This window comes from Stenella coeruleoalba (assembly GCF_951394435.1).
Source record: "Stenella coeruleoalba genome assembly, chromosome: 3".
Classification (NCBI taxonomy): Eukaryota; Metazoa; Chordata; class Mammalia; order Artiodactyla; family Delphinidae; genus Stenella; species Stenella coeruleoalba.
The window spans coordinates 72410226-72424160 of NC_137148.1; the positions used below are offsets into that span (position 1 = coordinate 72410226).

Here is a 13935-nt window from a genome sequence, read left to right on the forward strand (position 1 = left end):
GCGAGCAGGGGCTACTCTTCATGGCGGTGCATGGGCTTCTCATTGAGGTGACTTCTCTTGTTGCAGAGCACGGGCTCTAGGCGTGTGGGCTTCAGTAGTTGCGGTGTGTGGGTTCAGTAGTTGTGGCACACTGGCTTAGTTGCTCCACGGCATGTGGGATCTTCCCGGGCCAGGGATCGAGCCTGTGTCCCTTGCATTGGCAGGCGGACTCTTAACCACTGTGCCACCAGGGAAGTCCCTCCTCACCTGGCTTTTTATTTTAACATAGTATTTCTGTTTTAACTCTATCATTAATTTTGCTGATTCCTCTTATTTTTATTTGTCTTACCTTTAATCTTCATAATCTCACATTTAGATTTTAGAACAAACTTTCAAGATAAATCAGGGGAAAGTAGTTTATTTTGTTTTGTTTTTGATCATTGGCACATTAGAAGTTTTGATTCATCTTACTAGAAATTTGACATCAACCTCATTATTGTAGATGTGGCAAGGGAAGTATTATACTCATTAGAACCATGCTAGTTGCTATTGCATTGAAAAAGAAAACGAAGGTTCTGCCTGTGGGAAGCTTATAATCTATTATTAACTGAGAGACCAAATTCCCATTATAAGTGACAAGAAAACAGTTGCTGCTGAAGAAAAAAAAGTTGAGGTCTGGTTCTGACGCAGGGCTAAGAAGCGATTGTAGTGATTAATTGGTGAGGATGAGGATGGGCATCTGGCTGAGACAAAACACACATGAGGCACCAGGATAAAAGTCGTCCATCACCTCCACGTCCCTAAGCCATGGGCTCCACATTTGCTCACACTTCAGACCTGCAAAATATGGGCTGGTAACCACCAGCTTTCCCCTTTCGGGACAGTTCAGTGGTTTTCTGTTTCCTTACAGAAGTTCTGTCTACTTGGAATCTCAGGAGTCAGGTTTCAGGGTGAGGGGTACGAATGGTTTTTGAGGCTGATTGATTTGGATCATTGCTTTTAGGATCACTTTGCAAAACTGAGTCATTGAGAAATAGAAAGCAGCAGGAACTGTTTATTGGTATTTCTCTCGTCTGAGAAGCTAGTTTACCTTTTGGCAAGGATTTGGAGTGACTATTTCAGTGTAGTGTGGGCCCTAGGTTTGTTCCAGTTTAAACACAATTTTGTAGAATGATGCTGCCTGTAACCTCAAGAGTTGCTCAGAGGAGTTTCTTTTACTCAGAGGTTCTCAAGAGTTCCTTAATAGTTCTGTTTTTCTCTGGGGAAAATAACCAAATGTGAAACATAAGTGGTCTTTCGGGTCAACTCTCTTATAGAAAAGTAAACAGTCAGATGGAGTTCATGTATTCACTAAATATTTATTAAACACTGTTTTGGTACCAGGGATACAGCAGTAAATAAAACAGTTGCTTCTCAGAAGAACTTATATTCTGTCAGGATGCACTGATTTTAAACAGTAGTATCAAGGACTATGAAATAAAAAGTAGAGCCTCATCAGAGAGAGATGAGCATGTTGTCATTATGGGAAGCAGGATTTGATGTTTTTTTCCTTTTCATCTTCTGTTCTCAAAGTGTCAGCTACCTTGATGTGATCATTTTGATTCTAGTCTGTTTTTAGTAAAGATCATTAAATGTTGTAGCTCCCGCCCACCCCATTCACTTTTGAATGTCTCAGTTTTATACCATCTGAGCTGGAAAGATTAGTGAAGCATTGGAGATCGTTTAAAGTCTTAAGTATATTATAATCTTCTATTTTTCTTTTCAGGGAGTGATCTTCACAATGGCATCATAGGATTCAGTGAGGAGTCCCAGAGTGTACTGGAGTTGAGTGAAGGAGCTGAGATGAGCAGACTGCATCTTGTTGTCACAAGGCAGCCAAACAGGTATGTTTATATATATGTGGAAGAAGTAACATCCTGTGTATCTAATTTGAATTCATAAAATGGTAGAGGCAGGATGAAATGTTGGTAGAAGAAGGTAGGGTGGAATTTGGCATGTCAGTGTTCAGATGCTGTAGTTCCTAATCTGTGGTTTAACACACTTGGTTTATGAACATAACTTGGGGCTGCCTTAACATTTTGTACTTTATAAAGTACCATACAGATGTTAGATTATGTAAGTCATCACTTTATCGTATTTACTCTTCTCTGATCACTCTGAATACACAACCATTTACTGTTAGGGAGACTTGGATTACCTTCGTTTTGCTTGCAGCTTAGTACAGTATAGTGTACATGAGTGTTCATCATGTACATGCACTTGGTATGCACACATGTACATGTATTTGTATTACCTTTTCCATTTTGGGAATGAATATTCTCTGAAAATGTAAGTCATCTCTTGCCCTTTATTTTTATAGTAACAACCATTTTGGCAGTAGTGTTTTTCCTTTAGAAGGATTCTTGTTAAAAGACAAATGAGGAACACTTAGTTGAAGGCAAAAGTTCTCTATAATTTTTATTTTCATATTTCTGGTACATAGCATCAGGAATCATAGTTCAATAAATACTTAATTAGTACTGAATAAAATGTGGTTGAAGAAATGCCATGTAAACTCTGGCCTTAATTTCTTAACTGTAGTGGGGAGAATTGGTTATTTTTGACATTATCAGTGGGAGAGTAAGTGCTCTGCTTTGGATGTAGAGGTACACTCAGGCACAGTGATAACACATTCTGCATTAGCTACAGGAATAATGCACTCTGTGACTGCATTTGCATAGGTTTTGCTTTGTTCCTAGAGCCTTTGAAGATGTCAAGATCTTTTGGCGAATCACGTTTAACAAAACAGCTGCTGTGCTCCAAAAAGATGGTGTGAACCTGAGAGATGAATTTCTGTCTGTGTCAGGGACCACAATCTGTACAGCAGGTCAAACAAAGTGCTTTATCACCATTGAGCCCAAACCAGGGAAGGTAAGACACTATGAGACACAGTACTGGCAAATTCTGATTATATTTCTTTACAATTAATCATTCTAAAGCCACTTTGTTGAAACTTACACATTGCTTATGTGGAGATTCTTTGTGTCTCGCGTAGCCGTAATGTCTAAATCTCTTAGATGAGCAATAGATGTCACACTTAGAATTTATTACATTATGAATTTTTGTAAATAATCTTATCACTTGTGCACTTAAGACTTACACAATGTTGTAAGTCAGTAATAAAAAAAAGCTTGAATCTCAGTGCTAAAAAAAACAGCTCATCAGTTTTCTCTGTTCTGTTTCTTGTCATTTCCATGATTCTTCCTGGCCCACCTGCTCATTGTGTGAATGATCCCTTGAGTCATTTTCAGCCAGAGTAATATCTCTGATTACTCTGAATGTTTAGTGTTTTGCTTTTATCATATTGATAGATTTGGTCACATCGTGTTATATCCATAGATTTCATCCAGAATGAAAGTTCTCTCGTTCTCTAGAGAGTTCAGTTCTGACCCACTGAAGAAGCACCGAGGCCATGCTTGATGAGCCTTTGGATACACTTCTATTGGTTCATGTTACACATGGCACCCAGGAGCCAGGTGTTCCCCCCTCTTTCTAAAGGAACCTCCATTATTCAAATGGTATCGGTCACTGATGACCTAACAGAGCTTTAGTCATTTAGTAATCATGTGTGGCTTTTTTTAATGACTATTTCATGATACTTTAATGCCTAAGGAGCACTCAGTAGTATTTGTTCTTTGTCTACTACTTAATTTATTAAACTCAAGTATTTGTACAAAAACTAGCCATAATATTATGAATGTTCAAAAGTATCATGATTTCTTTGTACATGCCAAACACTTCAAACAGCAGAAAAAGCATTGCACAAATAAAGTTATTTCCAGATGTATAGCTATATTTAAACTCATTCTAAATAGCAGTCCTGTAGATTTAACTCTTTATTCATTTTTTCTCTACCTGTTTTTTCACTTTTTGAGAATTACTGAAACAGTTATATTGATCTTCTCTAAGATTACAATGATACATATTTTCATACCTTCCCAGAACTGTAGTAATTGTATTGGTTCCAGAAGAGAAAGAATAATCGTCCCAGATCACTTAAGGTTACATGCTCTTGGTTATCAAGAGCTCTTTGTTCTTTGCTAGGACCACAGGTCCTGGTGCTTCTCTGAAGCTGTTTCAAATGCGAATTGCTGGTCATCTGATTGGGGTTCATTTTATGACTTGACTTGTGAGATCAACATTTTTTTTTTAAGTTCATGCTTTACAAATTAATTTTTTCAACACCACGTGTTTTCCTCAGAATGATTTGTTCTTTAAATTTTGCAGTGCCAGCTTTAACTTAACCATTGCCCTGTCACTGTTGAACATGGAGCTGGTCTATTAGTGGTATTGGAAAGGTAGACCTGCCTTGTTAATATCTTGTTAATATTTAAGAAGGCAACCTAGAGGCTTTACCTCATAAGAAATGAGATAACAAATCTGTGATCTTAGTGCATCTCTGCAGTTCATCTGTTCTGTCGTATTCAGACAAACATACAATTGCATCATCTTTCAACTTCTGGGTGACCAACAGTACTCTTTAACTTCTTACTTGTTTTCATCTTCATTTGTATGTGTTTCACAGGTCCTAGTAATTTATTCCTATTTTTCGTGCAATTTTTACTTTTTCTAGGAATAATTGTTTTATTAACATCTTTTATTAACTCTTTACTAACATACAAAGAGAAGAATGTTTATCATTCCTTAATAAATGAATATATACTGAATAAAAGATATAACTGTCTTGATATGTTAACATTCTCCTACACATTAAACTTAATAAAATATTAGGTACACACTATTATACTCACATTTTTCATTTTAACCATTTTTTAATACATTACAATAACTTTTCTCCATTAAGTACCATTATAGATTCAAATTCAACTAATTTTAATTGCTTACTAAATGCTTTTCTTTTTGCTACTCAAATAGTCACGTCATGGACACTGAAAGATCTATTAAGCTAGTCTTTTGTCTTTTCATATTGCTTTAAAAATCTCTGGATGCTTATTTGCTTTATAGCAATAACCTGTGTTCTAGAGCCATCTTGATTTTTCCTGCTCTAAGACATCCAATCGACTGTTGTCTAAGAACTTGATTTCTTTCATCAAAAAGAGTTTCAGAGATCTGAGTGTATGTTCTGGAGATAGGCATGAGAGGTCATGGTTGACAAAGATGCTTCTGTGAGCCATCTTGGTAGTGACAGAGCTAGAAAATATGTTTTTTAAAATATTGAGTTCCCGCTGATTTTTTTTTAAACTTGGGAAATTCCAAGAATTTTCTTTTTAAAAGTTTTTAAGGGGCTTCCCTGGTGGCACAGTGGTTGAGAATCCACCTGCCAGTGCAGGGGATACGGGTTCAAGCCCTGGTCCAGGAAGATCCCACATGCCGCAGAGCAACTAAGCCCGTGCACCACAACTACTGAGCCTGAGCTCTAGAGCCCGTGCACCACAACTACGGAGCCCATGAGCCAAAACTACTGAAGCCAGTGCGCCTAGAGCCCATGCTCCGCAACAAGAGAAGCCACCGCAATGAGAAGCCCGCGCGCCGCAATGAATGGGTAACATTAGACAAGTTGCTTAGCCTTCCTGAGCTTCCCAGACTTGGTTGAGTTAATAATAGGGCTGTTAGATTAAATGAGATAATGACTAAGAGATTTTTTCACACGGTTCTTGGCAAGGAGTTGGCCCTTCACAAGGGAGGGTTACTATTATTCCGAATGGATGGGAACAGAGCCCGAGGTGATTCAGTGACTTGAGTAGTAGCCACATCAATCCTGGTGGCAGGGGAGTGACAACAAAACAACACAGCAAACACAATGCACACTTTCATCTGTAGAGTTACGCCAGTGATTGATGGTGCTTTCTCCTAAAGACGCTCAACTGAAAGTTTTTCTACTCTATCATATCTCTAATTATCGTCCCTATAGTTATTCAAAATTTTCATTTTCAAGTTATAAAGAATTTGAGTAACTTTCCCCAGGTCAATTACTTGGCAAAGATTAGAACTCATCTTTTGAATTCCAGTCCATTTACCCTTTCTCTGCTGGGTATCTTACTGTTCTGTGGTTCTGTCTTACGGTTCTGTATTAGCAAAATGTATAAAGGTCATAGTTAATTAACTTAGGATGCATTTCTTAGCCCACAAAATCTGTTTAAACCAAACAGATTGTCTAAACATTTGTTGCAAATATTTTTTAAAAGTATTTAATTAAAACAGACATTATTTCATTATTATTTTGTTTGCTTCTGAGCAGGTCTGGGCCCAGGAAAAATTATTTTATACTAGTTGGGCAAAACATCATCCTGGAATGCTGCTGCCCTAACTAGGAAAGGAACTTGAGTTCTTGTGAGGTCTCCAGTCATATTTAGGTCCAGAGAGGTTCAGATAATGATCTGTGAGTTTTGCTTTCCCAATACACTTCAGGCATATTGTTTGAAGAGAGTATTTTGTTGTAAGACTGGAAGATTCCTTTTGTCTCTTCTAATTATGTGTTGGCACCCATCTGCACACTGTTCAATTTGCGTGGTTCCTTACTTAGATTATAACATATTCTTTTGACTCAAAGTAGTTATAAGTAATGTTTTAATCATCATCACAATGAGAAGAAATATTATGCTGAAAAACAAAGACAGGAGTATGTTGGAATGTAATATTGAAATCCTTAGTTAAATGAAACTATTGTGAGTTCAAGCTCATTGGCCATTAGGGAATAATAGTTATTGAATATAGTTACCCATACTTTTCTAGTGCTTCAGTTTATTGTATTTGCCAAGTTTAGTTTCTCAAAAGCGGGAAGAGTGCATGTACCTTCATTTCAATATTTACTGAGAGTTGATCAGCAAAAGTAAAGCATAATATATACCACAGGAAAACTAAATATATTTCTTTAGACAATAAAAAGAGATTAAGTTCACTTATTGTGCTACTAAGAAGCAACTCATTTTGAATAATACTAAAGAATTTGTTGTATTGCTTCATGACATAATGATTCTCATTAAAATGATCACAAAACAAATGATGAATAAGGTCCTTGCTGATAAATAAAAATGATGCATTATACCAAATTAGACAATGATACATGCAGTTGAAAATGCTTCAGCTTAGCTCTTGGAGTTATGCTAGGAAGCTAAAAATGCTGCTAAGATTTTTAGATTATTGTGTAAGAGCAAGTAAGTAAAAACAGGTGATTGACAGTATGTTATAGAATTGAATTCAGGCTTTGAAACATTATTTGAGATTGTTGAGAAAGAACCAAGGTAAAACATGAGCAAACTGTAACCAACAGACTAAATTTAGATTTCTTGATACAGAATTTAGGGAAATTTTGAAAAATACATAAAATCACTAAATTAACTCATCAATATTTGGTCATATTTATGTAAAACCCTTTAAAAATAAAACCTTACAAAACTGAAGCTCCCTTTCACTCCTATCCCATGTTTTTTCAATTCCACACCCTGCCCTACCCGCATTGCCACCCGTCCACCTGAGATAACTACCATCATGGTGTCTTATTTTCCTTTTTACTCTTTAAATAAATATGTATCCATTAACAAAGTGTAGTAAGCTTTATGGAATTTAAAATTTTACATTTATTGTAGCATGCCATACATATCATTATGCAACTTGATTTGTTACTCATTATCATGATTTTGGACCCACCCATGTTGAAAAATATTGAAATAGTTCATTTTTTTTAACTACTAGGTAACATTTCATTGTACGACTATATCTTATGTATCCTTTTGTTTATTGAAGTATGCATAGATTGCTTCCTGACATTGATTTTCTAGTAAGAAGCTCACCCAGAGAGAGTAAAGGTATTAGAGAAAGACCAAAAATAATCTCATGGTAATCTAACATAAGAACTTAATTCTGTAATTATACAGAATGTATCTCTATATGTATACTTATTTCTGTAATAATGTATATGAATAATACTATTTCTTAATATCAGAATTATCTTAAAATAGAAATCTATTAGTAATCATCCTTTTTTTTTTTTTCCTTTTATCTCATTGTCAGATACGTCAAGTTGGAATGCAGTTTTTTGTGGAACTGTACGAAGTAACTGCTGGAGCAGCCATAAACAATAGTGCCAGATTTGCACAGATTAAATTACTACAGAGTGATAAACCTCTAAGTCTCGTGTATTTCTCTGTGGGTTCTCGGCTGCCGGTGGCTCATAAGAAGGCCACTCTAATCAGTCTGCAGGTGGCCAGAGACTCTGGGACAGGACTAATGATGTCTGTTAACTTCAGCACCCAGGTAAGCATGCAGTATGTATTATCACACAGTAAGGTTTTCTTCTTTAACTGTAGCATGTATAATGAAACAGAGAAGAATTGATGTATTATTTTCTGAATTACCATCATAATTCACATTATGTTTATTACATTAAGCTTTATCCTTGAAACAGTTCAATTTTTTTCACTTAGATCATGTTTTAAAATGATAGTCTTTTGTCTTTTTTTATCTTTTGGAAAAGTTGATTATACAGTGCAAAGCGTCTTACATAAATCTGTTCTATAAAATCTGTAGAGAGTTGAAATTTCTTCAGAATGAAACTGTATAAGACCAGAAACAAAAAGTATGGGTCTTTGTTCTGATTTTTACCTGAACTAGTTGAAAATCTTCTTCAGGACTTCAAACAGTAACTGATCTTTATGTTTCTTTAAATCCATGAGTTCATGAGGTCTCACAGCCACTTTTCACATCCATCATATTAGGTGACATCAAGTGAAAGAGAAGGAGCAGGTGGGTATCCAGGGATTCAGAAGAGTAATGCTACGAAACGCTAAGCAACTAGAGCCTGGGGCTGGTCCACACAACATGCTATACCTTCCGAACATTATGTTTTAAACTTTGTTTTAGGAGCAAAACTCTAACATATTAAAGCAAAAGTGTGCATCTACTTTTCTTCAAGCATGATTGTAGAGGTTGGAGCTTGCCCACCTTAGCCCTCTCTTATTTCCCCTTGACTCATATAACTCCCAAAACCCCACAATTTGGAAACTACCATTCCGGACAGTGCTACCATTTCCCCGGTTTCAAGATTTCAAAGCTGATGACACTTTAGGCCTCAAGGTATCAAAGTTGTTTTCTGTTTTTTTATACAAAGTGCTGTTTAGTATGTCTTTGGTTGTTGAGTGGCTCAAACACATAGAACATTCTGTGTATATAAAATACAACATTTGTGCAGCCAGTTTGCTGTAGCAATCATGTGAGTCAGGGATAGGAGGTTAAGACTGGAGCTGTGGGTAGTGAGCTGTCCTGGAAGCTTGCCAGGAAGAAAAGTTGTCTTTATGACAAAGTCTACAGCTTGGCAGGTGAGAAGACACTCTATATCATATGAGACTCTAGAAATCAACTCCATCCTAAATAACGTTGAAATAGTACGAACATGAAAAGAAGTACTTTGATTCATGGAGATTTTGGCTTTTTTTTTTCTTTTAAGCATTTAATATCGTAAGAGAAATGAGAAAAAAAATTGTGCTTCTTTCTTCTCCCATGAAATATATATCATCATATGCTCACTACTTTGTAGAGTGGAAGACGGGAAGAAGGGATAAAAAGATTTGAGGCATACTTTAGTTCACACACTCAGTTGAAAGGGGAGATGAAAATGCCAATATAAGAGTGTGAATGCCAATATCTCTTATCATATTTATTTATATTCTTTCTAGATTATCCACAAATGATTCCTTGCAAAATACATGCTGTCACTAGCATGTAACTCATAGCATTTTTATAACACTATAAAAATCAACATAGAGGATCTCTGGTGATGAAAATGTATCTTGACTCTATCAACGTCCATATCCTTGTTGTGATATATTATAATAATGCAAGATGTTACCAGCGAGGGATGTTGGGTAAAGGGCACAGGAGACCACTCTTTATTATTTCTTATAACTGCATGTGAATCTATAATTATCTCAAAATAAAAAGTTTCATTTAAAAAATTAGAAATAAAAGTTTTACCTCTCTGGTATGATTTTATTTTCCTGTTGCTTCATTGCCCCTGCATTTTCTCTCTCAATGCTAGGCACCTTGTTAGAAGAGAAAGTCATACAATTCTAGTTTCCAGTAGCTGACAAGGATGAGAAAATAATTATGGACCAACTTGCTATTCTGTTACAGTGATATTAATTTTGCTTTTACTTTAAACAGATTTTAATAATGTAGGTAAAACAATAGCTGTAGCATACCTACACTTCAGTAGGTCAGCATTCCTGGTACATAAATACTATGTGGTACATAAGTTCCCTTATATCTACATATTTGTGATCTAAAGTTAAGGGATATAAGGATTTGAGATAATGAAAATATCACTCATTCCAGTTATCTTTAAATTAAATAGGCCTATAGCTAAGCCAAATTTGAAAACCAATTCCAGATATTTCATTTGTATCTATGTGTACTAGACCAAAGCCCTACAAGTTCAAGAAAGAATATGCCTTTCCTTCTTATTCTCACATTGCTTATTCTATCAAAGGCTATTTCTGTATTGATTTTCGTTGTTGCTTTTCAATTGCATAGTGCTTCTTGTTTGTGTTTGTTATATGTATTTTATAAACACAAGAACATTTTGATTGTTCCATTTCCTTTAAATGTCTGAATTGTGAAATAACTTCTACCAGAAAATAGTGAACAGAATGTATATGTGCAGTTTATAGTAATAAAATCATCACCACCTACCTTAAGAAATCCAACTTAATCAGAATCTTAGCTGCCATGACCTCTTCTCTGATGCCATCCTGCTGTTTCCTTTGCAGAATAACCTCTCCCCATCTTGCAGATAACCTCTACCCTATATTACGTGATGAATTATTACCTTGTTTTTATTTATAGTTTTACCACATACCATATGCTGTTTAGGTTTACCTGTTTTGGAAATTATGCAGATGAGATTCTTCCAGTTGTATTGTCTTATGGTGCGCTTTTTTTGCTCAACAGTGTTTTTGAGAAATATGTGTGCTAATGTGTATAGTTCTTTCATTTTTCCTGTTATATGGTATTCCAGTGGATAGTTTCATTTCTCCATTCTGAGGCCAATAGACTTTTGTGTTTTTTCCTTCAGCAAGGCTTTTTTTCCCTATCATTATGCTGCAGAGGCTCTTGAAAACCCTTTTTCTTCATTGATTTTTCACTTTTTGTAACACTTGATCACTTCCTCCTTCTGGATGTGTGCTCTCCTTTGGGCCTCTGGAGCACCACACTTTCCTACTCTTAACCTTTTCTCTCTGGCAGCTCCTTCCTGTTGCCTGTGTTGGTTTTCCTGACCAATAAATATTGGGGTCCACCTAGACTTACTCTCTAGGCTAGACCATCCATACCTGTTTTCTTTAAACATCATCTATAAAATGAGAACTCCTGAATTTTTATCACTACCCTCCTCACTGCCCTGGATCCAGACTCATATATCTGATTGCTCTTACCTGACATCTTCATTTGAATTGTCTAAAAGGCATCTCAGGCTTAGTACATATAATACATAACTCTTGATTTCTCCCTTAGCACTATTTTCCCCCAGTTTACTGCCTTTCATTCAGGCACACAGCCAGGAGTTCTCCTTGCCTCTCCATCCAGCACTGAATTAATCAGAAAGTCCTGCTGACTCTACATTCAAAATATATTCCCAGTCTGAGTACTTCTTACTCTTTCTACTTAGACAACCTAAACTACCGTTTGTTTCGTTTTTTTTTTTTTTTTTTTTTGCAGGAACTAATGTAAAAACGTTCTATCTCTTCTTCCTGCTTCCATCCTCATCCCCTTCTACAGCCTAACTATCCACAAGAGCCAGAATACTCATGAAAATATGAAATAAAGTGTGTCTCTCTCCTGCTGGAATCCTCCAGTGTCTTCCTGCCATACTTTGTATGATGGACATACATGATCTGACCCCTGGGCATATATGCCTCTGAATATCTTCAAATTGTTAGTAAGCTCACAATTGGAGAAACTCTGTGAGGCAGTAGTGACATTTCTTTTCTAATTCTCTTTCTTGATCTATTCTAAGGCATCTGTCTTTCCTGATCTCATCACTGTATGATGTGTATTTATCTCTCTAATTTGTTTTAGGAAATTAGAAAAAGTATAAAACCTCCCGTTTTAATAGTAACATTGTTGTGGCCCATCAGATTGTTTAGGAGAAATAAAATTTGTTTAGGACTAGATCAGAGGTTTATAGTTTCACTTAAGTGGTGTTGTTTAATTTCTAGGAGTTAAGGAGTGCTGAGACAACTGGTCGTACTCTCATATCTCCAGCTATTTCTGGGAAAGACTTTGTGAGAACTGAAGGCATGTTGATCTTTGAACCTGGCCAGAGAAACACCATATTGGATGTCATCCTAACACCAGAGACAGGGTCTTTAAATCCATTTCCTAAACGCTTCCAGATTGTGCTTTTTGACCCAAAAGGTGGTGCCAGAATTGATAAAGTGTATGGGACTGCTAACATCACTCTTGTCTCTGACGCGGCTTCTCAGGCCTTTTGGGGGCTTGCGGATCAGCTGCAGCAGCCCCTGGATGATGACATTCTCAACAGGGTGCTCCACAGCATCAGTGTGAAAGTGGCAACGGAGAACACAGATGAACAGCTCAGCGCTGTGATGTATTTAATAGACAAGGTAAGAAGCCCTCGCAAATGTTAGCAGTTGCAACACTGCTTCATACATTTTTTTTCATAGAAATTTACTTTATGTGGGGAAGTTCTTTCTAAACATAAAACAAAACCCCAAAGTCATAAAGGAAATGATTGATAAACTTGACCACATAAAATGTAAACAAAATTTCTCTTTGCATATACCACAAGCAAAATCAAAAGACACCTAATGGTTATATATCAATTATATCTCAATAAAACTGGGGGGGGGGGAGTAAGAAAAAAAGCGCTAATAGGTGTGGGGAATATTTATGCAATTATATATATAATAAGAATGTTTATTTCAGCGTTACTTATAATAACAAAAATTGGGAAAAATAGCTATTAAGAGGGGCCTGGCATATCCATAAAATGTAAAACTTTTTCATGATTTAGACATATAGTAATTAGAATAAGACAATAATGAAACCGGCATTGAAAATGTAGATAATCACATGGTAGGGTTGAAATTTTAACAATAAAATACAAGATGCCCAATTAACTTTGAATTTCAAATAAACAATGAATATATTTTTTATTATAGGTATATCACAAATAAAAATATTTTTATTTACAGGCAGTATTTGGGACATACTTATATCAAGCAGTTATTGGTTGCTTATCTGAAATTCAAATAGAGTCACTTATACTTTATCTGGCAACCATTCTTATGTCCCATATGTACTTCATATGTGCTCTAAGATATCCTCGAATTCAGGAATACAGAACAGAACTTCCAAGTACTGATACAATGTCATTCTATAAGGTCTTGTATTTTATGTGAAATTGTTTCATATTTGTAAGTTTTATTATCCCTCAGATTCTAACTTCTTTGAAACAGAATCTGCTTTATGCTATATATTTCTTTATAGGAAGAGCTCAACAGATCTTAGTTATTGTTTAGTTAGTAGTAGAAGTGACTACTTATTTATGTTCAGTAGAAACAGCTACTGTGCTAAAAAGAGCAACAGCCTTAAATGACTCACTATAAAGATGTTCTGGATAAAACTCAGCTGTGGTTTGGGCAAATTTTTGTCATGACATAATAGTCTATCCCTTGATTTTCCTAGGTATGGTGCAATGAAAATTATTTAAAACACTGTCATTTGCTTTAATAATAGTATTTGTCTTTTAAGACTGCTGGATTTGATATGCAAATTTTTAATTTCATTGGGTTTTGGTTTCCAGGTCATTGAAGCTTGGTAAAACACAAGTCAGGAGGCATTGCCTCTAATTTTGTGTTGAAAAACCACAGGAATAATTTCTTCTTTGAGACTTTGATAGACCCTCCTTTTCCATAAACGTCCCCCACTTTTTTGTTTCTC

The 13935-nt window shown here is 35.9% G+C and overlaps 1 protein-coding gene across 13 annotated transcripts in view; it reads left to right on the top strand.

Annotated features, from left to right (window-relative positions):
* The window catches only part of ADGRV1 (adhesion G protein-coupled receptor V1), a 565462-nt gene that overhangs the window by 230772 nt on the left and 320755 nt on the right, over positions 1-13935 (top strand). For 12 of the 13 annotated variants that reach the window (XR_013827796.1, XM_079918356.1, XM_079918366.1 and 9 more), the window contains 4 exons: positions 1745-1862; positions 2718-2889; positions 7990-8232; positions 12189-12596. Coding sequence is in view for 12 of the 13 variants with exons in the window: in XM_079918356.1 (XP_079774482.1) it covers positions 1745-1862; positions 2718-2889; positions 7990-8232; positions 12189-12596 (941 nt within the window). In the remaining variant the exon portion in view is untranslated. Of the gene's footprint in view, positions 1-1744; positions 1863-2717; positions 2890-7989; positions 8233-12188; positions 12597-13935 lie in introns of those variants that run through there. The other variant, XM_079918359.1, reaches the window with a different exon arrangement.